Source organism: Puntigrus tetrazona, chromosome 7, assembly GCF_018831695.1.
Source record: "Puntigrus tetrazona isolate hp1 chromosome 7, ASM1883169v1, whole genome shotgun sequence".
NCBI lineage: Eukaryota > Metazoa > Chordata > Actinopteri > Cypriniformes > Cyprinidae > Puntigrus > Puntigrus tetrazona.
The window spans coordinates 23,831,617-23,851,338 of record NC_056705.1 but is presented as its reverse complement, the minus strand read 5'-3'; the positions used below and the strand labels follow the sequence as shown (position 1 = coordinate 23,851,338).

The 19,722-nt window shown below is 36.6% G+C and overlaps 3 protein-coding genes across 22 annotated transcripts in view; 1 reads left to right on the top strand and 2 right to left on the bottom strand.

The window, feature by feature from the left end:
• Window positions 1-132: 132 nt before the first annotated feature.
• Window positions 133-8,366, bottom strand: LOC122349801 (regulator of G protein signaling 9 binding protein). The gene is made up of 9 exons (XM_043245970.1): window positions 8,253-8,366; window positions 7,778-7,973; window positions 7,386-7,463; window positions 7,138-7,170; window positions 6,899-6,976; window positions 6,488-6,560; window positions 4,929-6,407; window positions 2,966-3,272; window positions 133-1,364 (listed from the first exon to the last, which is right to left on the bottom strand). The coding sequence occupies exons 7-9, from the start codon at window positions 5,016-5,018 to the stop codon at window positions 997-999; spliced, it is 765 nt and encodes a 254-aa protein (XP_043101905.1). The 5' UTR covers window positions 5,019-6,407; window positions 6,488-6,560; window positions 6,899-6,976; window positions 7,138-7,170; window positions 7,386-7,463; window positions 7,778-7,973; window positions 8,253-8,366; the 3' UTR covers window positions 133-996.
• A 443-nt stretch (window positions 8,367-8,809) lies between these two features.
• kif9 (kinesin family member 9) lies at window positions 8,810-17,437 on the top strand. 3 transcript variants are annotated; one of them, XM_043245342.1, is made up of 21 exons: window positions 8,810-9,912; window positions 10,040-10,140; window positions 10,828-10,993; window positions 11,086-11,192; window positions 11,273-11,503; window positions 11,808-11,891; window positions 12,002-12,094; window positions 12,213-12,360; window positions 12,555-12,619; window positions 12,707-12,784; window positions 12,954-13,022; window positions 13,165-13,269; window positions 13,373-13,428; window positions 13,517-13,607; window positions 13,710-13,846; window positions 14,485-14,610; window positions 14,724-14,932; window positions 15,044-15,223; window positions 15,451-15,563; window positions 16,029-16,118; window positions 16,218-17,437. In XM_043245342.1, exons 1-21 carry the CDS (start codon window positions 9,840-9,842, stop codon window positions 16,302-16,304), a joined length of 2,409 nt encoding a protein of 802 aa, XP_043101277.1. In that variant the 5' UTR covers window positions 8,810-9,839; the 3' UTR covers window positions 16,305-17,437. The 3 variants fall into 3 exon arrangements, with proteins under 3 accessions (XP_043101277.1, XP_043101276.1, XP_043101278.1); XM_043245341.1 differs by having other exon boundaries at window positions 13,698-13,846; XM_043245343.1 differs by lacking the exons at window positions 8,810-9,912; window positions 10,040-10,140; window positions 11,086-11,192 and having other exon boundaries at window positions 10,872-10,993; window positions 13,698-13,846.
• Window positions 16,635-19,722, bottom strand: part of scrib (scribble planar cell polarity protein) — a 60,667-nt gene continuing 57,579 nt past the window's right edge. For 16 of the 18 annotated variants that reach the window (XM_043245322.1, XM_043245328.1, XM_043245331.1 and 13 more), the window contains one exon: window positions 16,635-18,732. In XM_043245322.1, coding sequence (XP_043101257.1) covers window positions 18,608-18,732 — 125 coding nt within the window. In that variant the 3' untranslated portion in view covers window positions 16,635-18,607. The remainder of the gene's footprint in view (window positions 18,733-19,722) is intronic. The other 2 variants (XM_043245329.1, XM_043245333.1) reach the window with 1 other exon arrangement.

Sequence of the window (19,722 nt, the reverse complement as noted above, 5' to 3'; positions counted from 1 at the left end):
TGTGTGTTACAACTTTCTAGCAATAAACTTGAAAATTGTGGAGAGAAAAAGTAGAGACTGACTCTAGATGCCAGTCTGATGTAGTCTGACAGATTTTACAACACATTCCGTAAACTGGTTCTGAGAGTTTATTTTAAAAATGCATTTATTTTGTTTCTTTTACAAAATATAATATTCATTAGTTATTGGTAAGTAAAGAAATTACAGTGCATGACGGAAAACAAAATGATTATCAACTGATCTCAAAATAACACCACTGGAATAATCTTTTTCAAATCTCTTTGAAAAAGCAACCTTTAAATTGAGGTAATAACAATATTCATTTTCTGTAAACATTTTCTATATTTTATTATTAATTAACCTTTACTGTTTTATTATTAGTGACTGAGCAGTAATGGAGTTAACTATAACTAACAACAAACGGTTCTCGTTTCTGACTATTGTACCAGGTTTCTAAACATTTGATGTAAACTAAATAATTAGAAGTCACATTACATAAAAACATGTGGATAACATTAAAGCCCTATGTATTTCTGTTGGTGGTGTTTTCAGAATCTAATACATCTAACTTCCTATGTAATAGTCAGGAGAAAATCTTGTCTGAGTGCCGATAATGTATTTGCTATAGTCATAACTAAAACAAATGATGAGATCTAAAGGTACAGCATGCTAAACCAGCTTATAAATTCCTGAAAGTACATCATTAGAAAACATCACAAATCAGACAGTAAATCAGATTTTACTACTTGCACAAATTTCACATTTCACTTCTGCATTAGAGTGAAGTTTCATTCATTCTCTTTTGCAATAAAAGATCACACACCCAAAGTTAATGGCAGTTTTTTGATGTGTAAAGGGACTTACAGGCTTGAAATCAACAGTTATGAACTGTTACATAGTTAATAAGTATACATACTGTTGATGTTTGGCTGAACACAATTGAAGTGACCTCTGGAAAGGAAAGAAATCCTGCATAACCAAGCTGATCACAAGTCTTTAGACCAGGAACACCACACACACTGATAGCACCACAGCAAAGATCGCCACACCGCACAGCGTCATAACTGCAAACATCTGGCTGCGACTGCAGAAGCCTTGAGCTGCCTCTTCGTCGATGGACAGCAGTGCTAGTGAAGCGCTGTCGGTGCTGACGGGGTCAGCGTGCTGAGGACCCAGCGCCTCCACTGTCCAGCGCAGCACATTGACCTTCAGCTCCATGTCCTCCAGCGTACGGTCCACCTGCGCGATCTCCTGCTCCAGCTGACTCTGCTCCTGACCCTCCATGCTGGATGTCTGGGACCCGTCCCCGGCCTCCTGCAGGTCAGGCAGGCTCAAGGCCCGTGCCGCCACCTCTGTCGTCCCCCCTGCTTAAGCAAATACCCGTTTTAGACTAATAATAGGGCTACGAGTTATTCTGTGCATTCTTATTCTAATAAGGTGAGCATCTTCTGTGAAAATCAATCAGTTTAACATACCCTAAAGCAATAGTTCACCCCAAAATTAAAATTTGTCTATCAGAAGTCTAAAGTCTATCAGATTACCCCAAGGGCATCCAAGATGTAGGTGACTTTTTCCTTCAACAGATTCAATTTGGAGATTTTTAAGTCAAACCTTTATAGAGTCTGTCAGTCACATAATGTTAAGTATAGGGAACTTTCTTTATGAGAGAAAAAAAAAACATGCACAGAGAAATCCAAATTAAAACGTTGCCCCTCAATGACACGTTGATGTCCTAAGACACGCATTTGAAATTCTCTGTGCATGTTTTTTTTCTATCATAGAGAAAGTTCCCTATACCTAGCATTATGGGACTGACAGACTCTATAAAGGTTTGACTTAAAAATCTTCAAATTGGATCTGTTGAAGAAAAAGAGTCACCTAAATCTTGGATGCCCTTGGGGTAATCTGATAAACTATCTGATAAAGGGAAATATCCCTTTAATTAGGGTAGCTCTATATTTCATCCTTGAATGGAATGAAAATAAGGCTGATTGACAGAATTACAATAAATTCTACTGTTGTTTAAATAGTTAGTTCACCCCAGAAATGAAAATTTCAGTAGCTTACGGCGGTAGGAGAATCCTTTTTTTTGTCTATGGCGATTCATACAATCAAGAGCTTTACCAAATCAGGGCGTCTTTACACCATTAAACTTGATTGGCCTAAAGTCATACTAAGGGTCTCTGCATTTCTCATTTTCTCAATCATGCAATCCAAATGATCCCCATGACCTAAACATAATCCATCACTGTGATATCAGCCAAACACCCTGATTTTGTAAAGCCCATTACCTTGCCTGCAGAGCAAGTATAGGTCTCTGCGGGCAACATAACGGGAGTTTACCAAATCAAGGCGTTTTTACACCATGTACGTGTCTGGCTGACATCATAGTGATGGTTTAGGGCTATGGAGATCGTTTGATTGCATGATTGAGAAACATCCAGCGGTATAAAAATTGAGAAATGCCCACTTTTACTCTGCAGAGACCTCAATCTCCTGCAGAGACCTATTACTGGATTTTTTGCCTACGTTTCTGAATCTAGTATCATTTCAGTATTGTTGTGTATGGAGGGTCAGATGGCTTTCTGATTTCATCAAAATATACTAAATTGTCTTCCGAAGATGTACAAAGCTCTTATGGGTCTTATTTGGAACAAAATATGAGGGTGTAATGTATAGTTTTGTGTGAACTTACCCTTTAACAAAATACAGATTGTTCAGCTGACTAAATAAAAAAATTACTGCACAAAAATGGAAAACAATGCTTAAAAAGTTGTAAGGCTTTTTTTAAGCTATTGTATAAACTGCACTATGAACAATATATAATGGGTTTTTACACCAAATTGTATTATGTGACAACCCCTATATATTTGACATTTATTTAAGAATTATACAGAAGTCACTAGCTACTAGTCTTAAATAATTAGTAATCTGCTACGATACGGCTACAATTATGCATGCTTACCCTGTATGCCTGTTTGCACCATGGCACTGTTTTTGGCAAGGGAGAAGTGCTTGACCATGGTGAAAACCTTGCACATGTCTGCGTGTAAGAGCTCCAAAGAAGAAGAGAACGCCACCCACAGCAGCTCTGTTTCCTTCCTCTCCGTCTCCGGTAATGTTTTATCCCTCAGTCGAGCCGTCAGGTGGTTTCTGCAGGACAGAGCTAGCATCTGGGCTCGCTCTCGTGTTTGCCGAAGATCACGTCGTAGGCTGGAGTTGTCCGTGCATCCACCAACACAGGAGGCCAAGTGTCGGTAACATGCCACCACCTGAGTCAGATCAGATCAACTACAAAGTTATGAACTTTATCTTTAGAAATAAAATAATATATTGTTGTTATCTACACTGATATCTTATTTTAATAAAAAGAAAAGGTTTGATGGCATGGTAAGACTTCATTCAGAATAAATAATAGTAAATAATAGCCAAAAGAGTGCGGTTACTGATAATGATTACATACTCACTGACCTATTTTAAGAAACATCAATTACCTTCCTCTCAAACTAATTATATAATGCGCTGATTCATTAATCAAAGACTAATTCATTAACATCCACATCACGTGCCGCTTAAAGAAAAAGCAGTAATTATAGGAATAGTTATCACTGAACAGACATTACAACTAGGAAGCTGAAATATATTTAACTTTACAAATAAATATTTTTATTCAACCTTCAAAAAATACAAATAAATAGAGAAATGTGAAAACAGAATTTTTTTTTAAAAAAACTTTATGTTTCTGGAAGTTGGTGACAAATCCCCGTCCTAATGAGATTAATTCAATCATTCGTTCAAACGGCTGAAAAAAAGTAACTACAGCATCACCTTGAAAATGGTTCATTATTTTCACTCGACTGAATTTAAACATGCATATTTGGTGTTCTTGATCTGTTTAAGCAATGAATGTACGTCTTTGAATGAGCGCATTCATTCTCAGCTCACCATGGCTGTGTTTGTTTAAATGAAAAATACAGTAAAATAATAGTGTTGTGAATTACGATTATTGTTTTTCTCTTTTAATGTAGGCTATTATAAAATGGCATTTATTCATTTGTTGGCAAAGCTGAATTTTCAGCAGCCTTTACATGATCCTTTAATGTTATAAAATCATATGTATCATTGATTGTATAATGTTAGGTAACTGTTCAGGTTATCAAACATCATTATGGGCAGACTGAGGATTAGTTTGAGTGACAAATATTATTTATAATCTGATTGTCATAAGATGGCTATTTCAGGATAAGCTTTGGAAACTTTTGGGATTTTGCTTTAGTGCATGCTGTCTGTGGCTTGAAAAAGATATAAACATATTTGATCAGTGCTAATCATTTTTTTCCCCGCTTAAACTGTATGACAGAAGAGACTATGTATTAATGCTTAAGTATAATTGAATGGAGTGAACTGGTAGTTTTGCCGCTCTAAGTCAGAGTACTGACACATGCCTCCACTGAAGATAATCAAGCAGTGGAGCGTGGATCATCCCTACTCAGAGAGAGTGCCTTTTCACCCTCAGGCTTGAGGAACACACCATTATAAGATGCTTTCATGTTCAGCCTGGAAATAAAGGAGAAATGAGGACATGCACATGCTTTGACATCTTCAATCCTTCAAACCTCACAAAGTTTATCATCACGTCTTAAACACAATGAAAAATAAGCAAGAAAATTATTTTCTCCATATTTATGATCTGATTGATGTACTCCGCTCATTTTTTGATCATGATAGTTGCATATGTGAAAACATGTCATACTTGGCAAAATATGTATATTTTTGCATAATATTCAGCCTGTTAGCAAAAATAAAGATTGAATGGTGCTCTGATTATTTAAAATGATTAGAAATGATATCACCACAAAACTGCCCGAAAAGTGTGTAGGTGTTTTTAGAGGATCGTTCCGTTATTGGACATTGTAATATCAACTCACCTTGATGAGGGAGTCCACCATTGCTTTTCCTTCATGCAGTGGCTGTGCTGAAGATCCATCGTCAGCGACCTTGTTGTTGCACAGTGGCATTGGGTTGTGTTTTTTAAAGATAACAAGGGAGAATCCCTGCTCCAAAAGCTACCATCCACCCCAAACTTTAGATTAGACCCTTCAACCCTTCAAACACCTTTTGTCTCAGCTGGAGCATACTACGGTCCATATTTGATCTCCCGGTCCTCTCTGAACCTTTGAAAGCTTAATGTATCAATTTTCATTCACAGAAATAAAAATCTTAAAAAGGAAAATAAAGATTACAAAAAGTCAAGGTTACAATGGTTTCCAAAAAAAAGAGAGAGAGCATAAAAACAGAGAGGTGCGAATCATTGTGATGTGAAAGTGGAGTGTGGTAATCCGAGCGATTGACCCCTTTGCACTGAAGCCGTGTGGTTAAGCTCATTACAGGCTGCTGAGAGTTGCGGAGATGCTGGGGCCCGAGTACGTCACTAGCTCCTCCAGGACCACCGTTCCTCCATCACTCTGTCTTTCTTTCTCTCTCCTTTCTGTTTGTGTGTGTGTGCCTGAATGACAGGACAGGCCCCGAGGGTCAAGCAGTGTTCCAGTGTTTCCTGCGTTTCTTATAACGGTCGACCAACATGTGCAGGCTGACACTGCTTATTTGTCACACGCTTACACAAAATGAAGTCCAGTAAAAAGAATCTAAGGTTTTAATCTAAACATGTGCAATAAAAATATAAAAAAATGTAAGCAAGGATTAATCAGGTAATTGTTAGTCTCCTCTGTCTCGGGTCAAATTGGATTAAGGGCATGTTAAAATAATCCCTGAAATATATCTGCTAGATTGATCTGGTTATCCCGTCTTAACCACGACCATACAGACCATACAGGTGCAAATCCTTTTTTGAGTAACATATAGAATATCATTTTGGACAATATTTGAAATGATTTGATAGAAAATACAAACACATGAATGTAAGAAGTAACAGGTCTAAATTATCAACAGGTTTTAATCTACAACTTCTAGCCTTAGGGTTTAAACCTCTACCCGAGAAATTATAAATCAGATTCTCTTTCCATTTTACATTAGTAGTTTTGTAGGTTTGTTACTATACATATAGGAACAAATGACATGCAGACTAACAAAGTTTCAGATGATTACAGATAGAGATGTTATTTCAAAGTTTTAACCCAGGAACAACTTCCTCAGTGGACAGTGTAATAGTTCAACATTATTCCCAAATTATAAAAATGACACTTTTGATAAGGATAGAGCACAGTCATTATGATCATGAGTTGGGTTTCTTTTTTCCTGTACATTCACACAGACACATCTTTTACATGTGAACGCTGCATATTGTACAATACAAAGGCAATTTGTTCAACAATCACTGAAGCGTGTTATTTCTCAACTGTTAAACAGGTGGTTTTCCAATTCTCTTGTCTTTACAATTGTTCTTTAATCTAAGAAGAAAAAGAGTTGAACAGCTTTTCAAAATAACATTAAAAAAAGCTGTTTTATTACCTGAACATATGAAACTTACCATAACTTGTCTTCAGGGTTTAGTAACCCTTGAGCTGTGTCTAGACTTATGTGTCATTTTGTTTTCCATCGTTCTGGTAAAAAGGAAAAATGTTAAAAACCTCACTATATGGGTCTTCAGTTTATTTATATACACTTACACATACATACATACATACATACATAACTGACTCAAAACCTCACTGAGAATTTAATAACTGAGCAAAAGACCTCATAACTCCATCTAGTGGCTGAAAGACAGCAAACTGGTTATCATTTATTCACCCCATGTCATTTTTTTAGAGGTATGTGATTGTCCTGAGAAAGCTACAAGCCCTAGATAAAACTGTATGCCGTACGGGATAGATTTACGAGTAAATTAAGTAAATGAAATTAGTAAATGAGTAAATTAAGGTTCGTAAAGTAAGAGTACCTCTGCGTGGTCCGGTGCAACGGTCGTTTCCAAAATTCTTTCTTGGGTTGTATTTGCATTTAGAGTTTGGTTAGTCATCTGTTGTAGATAAGAATCATGGCGTGTTTAAAAAAAACTGAATTGAAATTTAATCTGAAATCTTTTAAAGCTCTTCACTTATTAGAGGTGAGATTTACAACATGATACAGCATAACCGTGGCTCCTAATATTACTCAGTTTGAAGAAAAAATGGCACTTACCTCCTCAGAATTATTTCCAGTAACAGAACCTCTCTGTAGTTATCAAAGAGACAATACTCTCTTTAATTGTTAAAAGCTGTCGCTTTGTAAAAAAGCGTCTGCAAAATGACTAAATGCAATGTAAATGTCTTCATCATAAATGAATGCAAAAGTATTTTTAGGGATGTTCATACTTCTGTGATTTCACACTGCATTTATGAATATTTTGTCTGTAACACTGTTGAAAGTGTTAAAAGGCAGGGTATTACCTTTGAGGGAGTGTATGACAGAAGTGTGAAATCATTGAAATCCTCAGAACTGGTTGTGCCTTGGTCACCGGATGATGTCTGTTGAAAGATCACACAGTTAAAACAACACTTATAGCGATAGTGAACAACCAAATATATAAATAATGAAATTCTGATCCTATAACCACTATAAAAGTTATAATATACAGCTAAACCAATTCTGCATGGTACGACGGAGATAGGCTCAATGACAAATACAGATCATTTACTGATTTTCTTTGTCAGCTATTTATTAATAATTTGAAATATACTTAAATCTCAGAACAGAAAAACATATATACACTATGTTAGTAATGTTTTTTTTAATCACAGCAAAACTGTAATTGTCAGGAGTGAGGAATATATTGACGTACCTCATGCCCTAGTATCAGCAAGCAGACAAACACAGCACAGATGAACACTTTTCTTTCCATCTTCGGTGTCACTGTGTTAGTGATTCGAGGGTTTTGTAGCGGAGATCTCAGGGAGGTTTAGAAGAGATCTTTTGTTTATGTAGTATTTGTATATTTTTGAGTGTGCTGCTTTCAACGGGGAGGAGCCTTGAACAAACTGAGGGTCATTCAACTTTTAGGTCTCTTAAAACTCTTAAAATGTCAAAATGAAAACTCTAAACTTAAATACCCTGAATGAGATTTCATTTATTACAAGTTCACAGACTTAATTTTAACATCTCAGGACTTTCAAAACATTTGTTTTTGTCTTGTACATGTACGTGTGATGTTGAATACTGTACAATACAAAAGTAGTTTTAATTTTTACAATTTCACAAATAACATTCAAAAAAGCAATGCACTTTTATGTTTTAAACGGCATGAAAAGTTGACTTACCCTAACTTACAGGGTTTAGTAACCCTCGAGTTGTGTCTGAGACTTATTTGTCATTTTGTTTCTGGTCGTTCTAGTGAATTCTCACCCCATGTGATTTGTTTTTGCGGGCATGTGGTTGTGCGAGGAGTACAGACATCTAACTACCTCCTTCTGTACGGTTATTTTCATGCCAAAAAATAACAGTATATGATTGAGAACAACATGTAAAACTAAAAACATTTCATATACCACTTTCCTGAGAAACCTACAAGCCATTGGATAGAACTGTATTCTGTGTTTTTTAATGAAAAAGTAAGGTACTGAAGATGGCACAAAAATGTCACTTACCTGCTCACAAGTATTTCTATTAACAGAACCATTCTGTAGATATCAAAGAGGCAATAACGGTGGTTTACTCTCTTAAATAGCACTCATGTTAGTATGTAAACTGCTTATGTTTTCATAAATTAATGCAAAAGTAATTTTTCTGGTTGTTTATACTTTTATCATTTTCACAAATGCATTTATTAATATCTTGAACACAAATGTGTTATTGATTTTGTGTTTTTTCTCTTAAAAGCAGCTAATTACCTTGAAGAATGAAATGAGTATTAAAATATATAGGTGTTGTTTGTGTTTTGCTTCTTGGAGGATGTCTGCGTGAAGATCAGGCATTATTATTATTAAAAACACTTACAGTGATAGTGAACAATCATATATATATATATTTTGAATACTATGACCACTATAAAAGATAAGTTATACAGCTAAACCAAATCTGCATAGTACAGTGGATGTATAGGCTACTGCTGATCAGTGACTTCTTTTCATCATCACAACTACTGATAAATAATTCTAAATATAAATAAATCTCAGAACAGAAACACACACGTATATATATATATATATATAAACGCAAAACTGTAATTGTCTGATTAATGCTATGACAAAAATATTTTGACCTCATGCCCTAGTATGACCAAACAGACACACACAGCACAGATGAACACTTTTTTTTCTTGTGTATTTTGTTTTTGTGTATTTTTTTTTTTAGCTTATTGCTTCCAACAGTAATAAGTCTTGAACAAACTGACGGTCATTCAACTCTTTTTGTAAGACTCTTAAACAAAAATTTACTCCAAAGATATAAACCACTAGAAAGCGATTTAATTAAAATATGTCCATAAATGCTCCAGTTAGCTGGAATATTTTCATATTAACATACATGTATACATAATAAGACTTATAATAGTTACAGTAATATCAATAGAAACTGACTCTAAACTGAATTTGACACTGACTTTAATGAAAACAGGTTTTTCCTAAGTAATAGGCTTTCTGGATTCAGAAATTGACATCGGAACAAACCGAAAAGAGCACTGAAGGCTTGCAAGTATGCGACTAGAAAATATATCTGCGCGCGCCGCCGTCCTGCCGGTGATTTCACGAACGAGATTCCCGTGTTTTCATGTAGCTTGTGAGATGCGTCTTGCACGATCAACGTTTTCGGTCACAGCGGTAGTCACACATAGTTTTTTATGCCACGAGTCCATTATGATGGGTTTGCAGTGACAATAAAATCGTAATAATGAAAATGAGAGCGTTGTCATGACAACGTCGTCAACATTCACGGTATCCAACAACAGCCGGGCTAATAGTTGCGCTAGCACACGGGCCGGAGGTGAGTTTTCGAGACTTTTGGCTGTTAAACAACCACCTTTACTGTTGCTCTAGATTAAAAACACAACTCTTAAGTCATATAACAGCATGTACGGACTCGTGTGTGAGAGACAGCCTATACATTGCAGGAATGATGAGCTCGCAGGCGTCTCCAGTAAAGGTGTTCATTCGCATCAGACCCACAGCCAATTTTGCGCACGAGCTTATTGAATGTCTACCTGACCAGCAGGTATGCTATATGGCCAGTTTTATCTTGTTAATTTGTTTATTGTAAAAGTACCAGTGCCTTAAAATTAGTGTTGTATATTGTTTCTTGCAGCATGTTCTTATTTAGTAGTACATTAAGTAAAAAAAAAAAAGCAGTAAAAAGTTAAGGGTACAAAGGTAAAAACTTTTTATAAATATTAAAAAAGCAATGAAATTATTTGACTAATAACTCTAAATGCTCAATAAAATTCACATTGAAATAATTGTTTGAATCCACAATATTAGCAACTAAAATATTTTTTACAATAAAATGATTTTGTATTTATAATTATAGAATATATTTTATATAGTTTAAGTATTTAAAATGTAGCCAACATTAATATTGTCCCAGTTTGTATTTATTAATTTATTTTTCTCATTACAATCCATTTAAATCTGTTTCTAAGAATACATTTATTTATCCATCAAGAAAAGAGAATTTGAGACACTCTTTGGAAAAATAAAAAAAAAGCAAGGGATCACTAACTAAAGACGATCCTGTGCATTCAAAATACTTTCGAAAGCACTGTAATAACGCGTTCTTGCATAAAATAAGGACAGAAATGATTAACTTACAGTTTTGGAATCATTAACAGCCATCCATAGCAAACGCGCTCGAATAAAACAGACTGATTGATGCTAATTATGCCTGTCCTTTTTTCTCTCTAAGACTTTGAAAGTGAGATCAAGGAAAGAGTCCAATAAAGGAAGGAGGAATAATCAGCTGGGCTCATGGGTATTTCAGCTGAATGGGGTGCTGGATAATGTGTCACAAGAAGACACCTATGATCGTGTTGCACGGAGTGTAGTGCTGGGAGCCTTCGATGGCTACAACGGTCGGTCCTTCAAATGCATACATCTGAAATCACAAACATTCACATAAGCAGTTTATGCCTTGAAATAAAAAGCTTGTAAAATGTGTTTTAAGGTACAATAATGTGCTTTGGGCAAACTGGAGCTGGGAAAACACACACTATGACAGGTGCTGCTGAGACTTACAAACACAGAGGCATCATTCCTCGAGCCCTACAGGAGGTGTTTCAGATTTATGAGCAAGAAGCACACAGTCGATGTTTCTGCTCTTATGACTAACAAACCATCTCTCATTCCCTAAGGTTTTCCAGGAGGTGGAACATCGTGCAGATCATACCTTTTCTGTTCATCTTTCCTTTCTGGAAATCTATAATGAGACTATGGTGGACTTGCTCTCCAGCATAAAACAAAGAAAAAGTTTGAATAGTGGGGTCTTAACTGTGGTGGAAGAACCAGGGGCCGGAGTCTCAGTTAAAGGCTTGTCTTTACATCTGGTTCACAATGAAGAGGAGGCTCTTAATCTGCTTTTTGAGGTGAGAGGTCGAGATATTTGAGCAGCATATTAAAAAAAGATGAATGCAAAAATAGCTCTGCAAAATTAATGTCTATTTCCAGTAAGCTGAATTCTTATCGGGATGTGTTTGCACTGTTAGGGGCAAAGGTTTGTTCTTATCTCTCATCACTTCTGTTGACAAACCGGCTAATGAAAAGCAATACAACATGAATATTTTGCCCACATGGTCAAAAGCAAAATCTAAAGGACATTCAGAATCTATTTTCATATTTTTGTTGCAAAATAAATAATAATAAATAACATTTCTCCCACTGCACTAACAGGGAGAGATGAACAGAATCATTGGAGAACATGCCCTTAATAAACATTCCTCCAGATCTCACTGCATTTTTACTATACATATCGAGGTAAGTCCACAGAATGTCTTATTACACTCAATCTCAAGAGGATCTAAACCTGCCTTTTTACACTATGTGGTCCTATTTGGAAATGCATTAAATATGTTTGCGTGTGGCAGTCTCGCTCTCGCACACTGTCGGACGCAAAATACATCACCTCCAAACTGAACCTGGTGGATCTGGCGGGATCTGAAAGACTTAGCAAAACTGGGGTGAGTTCTGTTGAATGTGTAATCAAATACTAGCACCATTTGCCCTAGCATTAATCTTGGCAAGCTTCTCGAATGCTTATATTTTAGTTTTTACCCTCTACTTTGTTTTTTACTCTAGTCAGAAGGTCAAGTCCAAGTGGAAGCCATGTATATCAACAAGTCCCTGTCTTTCCTGGAGCAGGTCATCTTGGCTCTAGCTGACAGTCGCAGGGAACATGTTCCCTTCAGACAGAGTAAACTTACCCATGCTCTCAAAGACTCACTCGGTTAGTGTGCTCCTGAAGTTAGTTCTTGCATAGACCTTCAACAAACCCACACCAATTAGAACTTGAGCTGTAGCAACAGATAGTATTCAGCCATCAATATGTAAATATTTAATTTGAACAATGGGAAAAGAACATAATCTTAAATGGGAAAAGTGACACCTAATGATTTCTCTCTGGTTCAACTGTTACCACAGGAGGAAACTGCAACACAGTGCTTGTGGCAAACATATACGGTGAAGCGGCACAAATTGAGGAGACGGTGAGATGTTTGTTTGTTTTTTTAAATAATATATCCAAGTCTAAAAAATATTGTGTTTAAAAAAAAACCTCTTGGTTCTCTTGGTAGCTTTCAACTCTTCGCTTTGCCACAAGAATGAAATGCGTGCAGACAAAGCCATCAGTCAATGAACATGTCGACCCAGTGGTAAGATTTCATGTGTATTACAAAACGAATACTCTGATCATGCAATAATAATAATAATAATATCTAAAGAAAGATTCATGCACACATTCAGATGAAGTATAACCGTTTAATGTAGAAAATCCTTTCAGGTGATGGTTAAAGGTGATGGTTAAAACTGACTGTTTATCAGCTTCAGGTGCGAAGACTAGAGAAAGAAATCCAGTTTCTTAAGGAGGAGCTGTCAGTGTGTAACTCACTGGTGAGTGCACAGCATACACACGTCCAAAATCAGAGACTAAAATCTGATGCTTTTCACACGGCACGATTATCACAACTACCAAGTTCTGGCTTCCCAAACTATGAAACATTGGCTACTCATTTAAAGTCCTCTTTACTTGTAGACTAATAGGGGTGGAGTTTCTAATGAAATCCTATCAGAGAGACAGTTGGAGGAAGTAAGGAGTCAGGTGCAGAGATACCTGTCTGGATTACTGGATGAGATCCCGGTAAATACCATAGTTTATACCTTAATTCTTTAAATATTCAAGTCCACATTTTCATCAATCAATCTTACTTTATTAGAACTGAATAAATGATTGAATCTTTCAGATTGTGGGTATTACACAAGTTCAAGAGGTGTTTGCCGAGTTTAAAAAAGTGGTGTTGTAAGTCAAGTTACCTACTCATCAAAAATTTTCAACCAATACTTTAAATGGAAGTCAGTACGGTTATGTTTGAATGTGTATTAAATAGGGAGCAGCAAAAGAAACTGACAGAGCAGCTCGGTCCAAGAAACACTCGCGAAGAGAAAGCCATGAACACAACACCATCTACTGTTTCAGAGGTTAGCCATAAACAGATATTTGGTGGACAACGATACTTCATTGAGAACTGCAAGGGTAGGTAGAAACTGATGTCTCGTGCCTCATTACAGCCTGTGTTACAGGTGCAGGGCTCTGTAGACGCGGTTGGAGAGTTGGAGAGTTATGGATACGGCCTTGGTTTAGCTAAATCTTCACAAAAACATCAGCGAACTGAGTCACCAAAACCAAGCAAAGCAAGAAAAGACAAGCACATCAGCAGGTGACAATCACTTTCTCTAATGTGCGAGACAGAATGTGTTAATTATTCATGATTAAAGCTAAATATTCATATTGAAATACACAATGATGCACTTGCTGACTTTATAAATATTCTTTGAGAACTGCTCACCATACACAATTGACTCACACAGACATTCACTTCATTCAGCTCAAAATATCATACGTTTTATATCACAGTCTGAAGCTAAAGAATTTGGTTAAGAGTCTAGAAAGTGCATGATTCTGAGTGAAATCAGTCAACTCTGGCTTCAGGCAAAATCAGCAGACTGACGCTCAACAGCCAGCGTTGCCTCATCCTGAATGCAAACGGGCAAATATCTGGCAAAAGTTGTGTAGTGTATTTCAACCTTTAGTTTAGCTATGTTCTGTCAATAAACATGATGAAATCTCTGTGATATAGAAGAAGGTGCGATGCAATTGTGTCCATCTACCATTTTATAGGAATGTAATTTTTTGTAGTTAATTAAAAATATTAAATAGCAAAGAAATGCAACCAAGTTTAAAACTAAGTAAAAGATCATCAAACAATGCCTCCGTCAATTGCCACTGTAAAACGAGCGTTTGGAGTAAAGAAAAACTAACCAAATGAATTATGGCATTTCGCATCTTCTTGAACAGAAAGGAAGGATCAGTGAGTCAACCGCCTGTGGAAAATACAGCTGTGCAAGCTGAACAACCTCTAAACCAGAGTGAATCTGACATGACCACACACGACCAACAAGCTCCAGAAGAACACAGAACTGAGTACGTACTTTTTTTAGCAGAGCCGGTGAGCGCGAGGCGACCTCTTCTGACGATACCAAGCACAGCAGCAGCTAAAAACTGTAGACTATAAAATGATTTAATGTATTTCTCAGCTCTCCTCCGCCCAAAGCTGAGGCATTTGAGGATTTCAAGGCAGATCAAGGAAGTGAGATCAACCGTATACTAAAGGAGAACAAGGCTGTGCTGTCGGAGCGCACGACCCAATTGCGCATACTCACAGATGTCATCAATACCACTAAACGAGACCTTGACTACATTACATACGAGCTGCGACAATTCAGAGAGCGAAAACAGGGCCAGGGTGAGTATTACACGATGTATGAGAATCTACATTAATTTGCCTACAGTAGGGAAGTGAAGGAATGGAGATGTAGCTATAATCATGTGGAACTGAAGGCTGTTGGGTTCATAGGTCAGTTTGTGAGTGCGGAGGGGGAGCCTGTGCTGGAGGAGGACGAGTTGTCTCTAGTGATAAAGCTGAAAGAGCTCAAGAACCGTTATAGACAAGCCTACGAGGATTTCAGAAGCACAAAGACAGAAGTCAGCTACTGCCAGCACCTGGTGAATCAGTGCCGCACTCGGCTGCTAACAGGTGAGCTCCTCTGGTTCTTCACACTGCATGCAGTTATAGGCTAGTCTCCCAATGCTTCTCAGGCTTAGGTTTTTGATGAGAAGTTCCACCGATTCTGATAACTACAATTATAATACATAACTTTTTGTGAAACCTTACCTGATCCATACAGGTATAGTCATTGTTGTATTTATTCTGTTATACACAAGCTCATCTTTAATGCCATTAATATGTTTTGTGTTTGCCAGAGTTTGAGAGATGGTACAATGAGTCTTTCTTGTTTCCCGATGAAGTGTTGTCAGTCTTGGAGACGGGACCAGTTCGACCAGGTCACATACCTGTGGACAAAGCTTTGACACTGGTCAGTAACACTGCCATGTGCACTTGGGACTTAATTAACGGCTGCTCAAACAGAGTCTAAAATTGCATTTTGAGTATATTAAAACTGTAAAAAAAAGGTTAAATTTTAAATAAAACTGTTTACTATGTTTCTGACCCAATGGAGGAAACAGACAGTAAAACGGTAATATTTTAAACATTGGTAAAATTCTTTTTTTAAAACATTACAAAATCATACAGATTTGGAACTGTAATGGATATACTGTCTATCAATGGGCACTTTTTTTTTTTTTTTTTTTTTTCTTTTAAATTTTAATACCAAAGATCTCCAGATATCTTAGTCTGCATTGAACCACTAAATTAGAACATCTCAGGAATGGTTTTACATGTTTATTGGAAACAATGTAACAAGCAAAAACTATCCAGAGTTTGATAACGTGAGAGACTTGTTCAAAGTGCTTGTGTCAGATGTTGTATTACTGGACAGATTGATGAAGAGCAAAGGGATAGTCTCCATCACAAGCATGCAGACAGTACGGTCTCGTTTTATAATGCCTATAAAAGGACTCTAAAGAGGGTAAGACATTTCTACACACCTGATACTAGCTTTCATTATTCAGCACTGATGCTGAATGCAATGCTAAATGTATTTAACTAATTTAAGTTTCATTTACAGAGGGGAAGCAGACGGGTGTATCGAAGTCCAGAGTCTGTGAGGGGCAGCAGGAGTAAAACAAAACTCCCAATTCTCTCAGTGATCTGATGAAGGTCTCTGTATGATCAGTCTGTCTCCAGATTGCTTGACGCTTCCTGAAGAGCGTTTGAAATCAGTCGGACATATAAAAACATGCTTTATCATGTGCTAATCTACCCTTAAACTTGTTAAAATATAAAGACAATCTGTCTTTAAAGTGTTTGGATAATTTTTTCAGTTTCTGAAAATAAAGTATACCGTGTATTTAACTGTACATTATTATTGTTAGTTCTTTGTTAGAAATTTTTTTTTTTTTAGTTTACACTTTGCAATATTTTTCACTTTGAGAAAAGCGTAGTTTGTTCTAACCAAAGGCAAGAACAACCTCAATACATCAGGTTGTTAAATGAAAAGTAAACTTTATTATTCCTGAACCACAAAATAGACTTCTTTGGTTGTACAAATTCACTAGTTACAGTCCTGAATGAGCTCTATCCCCAGACCTTTAATCCCACCCTCCCCTTTAGCAAAAAAAACAAAACTCCTTCCCAACAAGAAACCAAGACAAGAAAACAATGAGAGATCAAACTCTTTTGCTTTGAAAAAGTAAAAATGTAGTGAATCCCATTATCCCATTGGTTACAGAAAACCAACTTCTTTTTTCTCAAACTACAATTTTTAAAAAATACAATGATGAGCAATCCCAAACTGTTATTAATCAAAACTGAATTTCAGTCGATGAGAGCAACACAAAAGCTAAGATTAGTTAAAAACAAAAACGTGTTTGACAGGCTTATCGGGACACAGTGTTGATGGCAGCTATGGTGGTGAACAACTGATTTGAGAACAGTGAAATAAAACTGTTTATTTGAAGGAATAATAAAAGTCTATCATATTAGTCCTCACACAGGATTGACAGTAAAATTGCAAAATTGCAATAAGCCAATATACAAACACAGGGATCAGTCAGTCAAGACCCTGGTAGAATCATCTATACCCTCCAGACTGTAGTTTGGTCTTGGGGCAGAAGGCTCAGATTCAACTCTGATTTTTGCTTTTTTAGCATTTATACATTATTCACAAATGAGCTTTTCAGTGGCTTTAAAAGTTCAACTATTTAAAGTAGATTAGAAAACATCTACTACCTTCACACACCTGTCATAATAAGAGAAAGAAAAGATATGAGAAAGATTCTAAATGCTTTCAGATGATTCGATTTCCTCCTGCAAACGGTACCATATATGTATGTATATGGATCGATAAAGTGAGGTCTGGCAAATGAAGAGTGGATTCTCTACTCTGGTCACTCTGTGTAGCAAAGGGAATGATTCAAGGCATACATGGCCCAGAACAAAAAGCAGAAATAAAAACAGAGGATGCATTTTAGTGTCCTTGAGGAAGAGGGTCACCAAAGTCAAAAACACATCTTGTGAAAACACTGTCCACTTCATTTTACTCTACTAGTTCAGCAAAGGAAGACTAAAAAGCAATGAAAAGGTTTAGAATGACGCTACTCAATACAGTAGGTCAGACTTTATGATATGGCATGATCATACATATTACCAAAATGTTTAGAACAGATCTTTATATAAGGTCAGATGCAACCTTTCAAAAATATTACATTCATTTGCACCACCTTAAAAAAAAAAATATTTTGATATGGATATAAAATGGAAATAAAGCTTTATGCCAAGGCCTCATCTTCAGTTTTAAAATGTTGCATGCAAGAAAATTTATCCCAAAACCAAATATCTAAATTTGTCAGAAAACCACAAATAATCAGCTTATACATGTCAAAAAGCCTCAATTTGTTCCTCTATTGTATTGGAATCCCATAGATTAAAAACAGTATATTACATTAATAAATTACATTTAAAAAGGAATAAAAACGTTTTTCTGATTGTGAATTAAAGCAACAAAAGTGAAAGTCTGGCTTACATGGGGCAGTGAAGGTAGCAGTATGTTGTCTCCCAAATCAAGAACACGATTACATTTAAATAGCTCCTTTTCTGACTTTCCACAATTCCATTTCTACAGGAGGTTTCCAAAGTGTTTAGAAAGAAACCAACAATATCTCTTAAAATAACTCTGACAGACAGAAAACTGGGTAAAATGTGTGAACCAATCAGCCATCATCTGGACACCTCATAGTAAAATCTGAGCAACCCTTTTCAGCTGAAAAGGCAAGACTAGTGTTTGGGAGACTCGCGTCCCAACCTGTGTCATCAGCGCTGAAATAAAAGTGGTTTAATATCTGTGTACAATGCGTATTTCAGAGCATTCTATGCCATGTGTGGCCTCTCGTAGCATTAGATGATCACTATGTGTGTTTTCTCTTCACAGTTGAGATACATTAGTGTATGAGTGTATGGTTATGTGGGCACAGGAGCCTCCAGGCTGCGGCGGCCCTGTCGTAGTTTGCGCTTGTTACTGTAGAGAGCCATCTCCTCTAGAGCAGATGTGGTGGCCACAGGAACTTCTGGATCTACAACAGACACTGAAATGAAACAAACAACAAATGTATTAAACAATGCACTGTAAAAAGTAGCTGCCGTCTTTGATAGTGCACATGTAAAGCATCCCTTCATCCACTGAAAATAAGAAATTTGCAATCACGGGACTGCTTCTGAAATGAGAATTTATATATGCTTCTATATCAGGGGTGGTCAAAGTCGGTCCTGGAAAGCCACAGTCCTTCAGAGTTTAGCTCCAACCCTAATCAAACCCTTGATTATCAAGTTAAATCAAGGTGTAAGCCAAGGGTTACTAGAAAGCTACAGGCAGGTTAGTTTTTAATCAAGGCTAAAGTAAAACTCTGCAGAACTGTCTGTCCAGGGCCGACATTTCATACCATCCCCATGCCTTTTTAATGCATGTAGATTTCAGGTTGAATCCCACAATCTCCCGCAAAGCAGTGATTTAGGAGAGCCATTCGGTGCATAAGCTGAAAGGCAGAGCTGCACACCATGCAGAAAAACCCCTTGCAGAGCACTGATCACATCCGGGCACCTTGAGTACACCGTTTTTGAGATATATATATGCACTGTACAGCAATGCCTTCTGGATTATGAAATCAATCCCTATTTTAATAAAAGCTGCAGTGACAGATCTCCTGTTAGACATACAAACAAAAGGTTCACCCATTTTTCAAAATATAAAACATGCAAGCTCAGAAAAATGAATTTGCAATAACCAGCTGGATGCTGCTGACCTGACATCTAATCAATATTAGATGTACATGTTTTGTTTTTTTGTAATTTAAAAGCACCTTTGCCATTATCTTAAATTGAACTTTAACTTGAAAGTTAATCTTTGAATCAAATAATTTAATAACACTTAAATGTAATCTTTAGCAACTGAAATGTCACATAGCAAATGTACATTTGAAATCATTTGCTTTAATAAAAATTGTAACAAAAACAATTAGCTTACAATTGTTTGAATTTTAATATCAGTGCAATCTTGTTACCTACTGTGTCAGTCAATG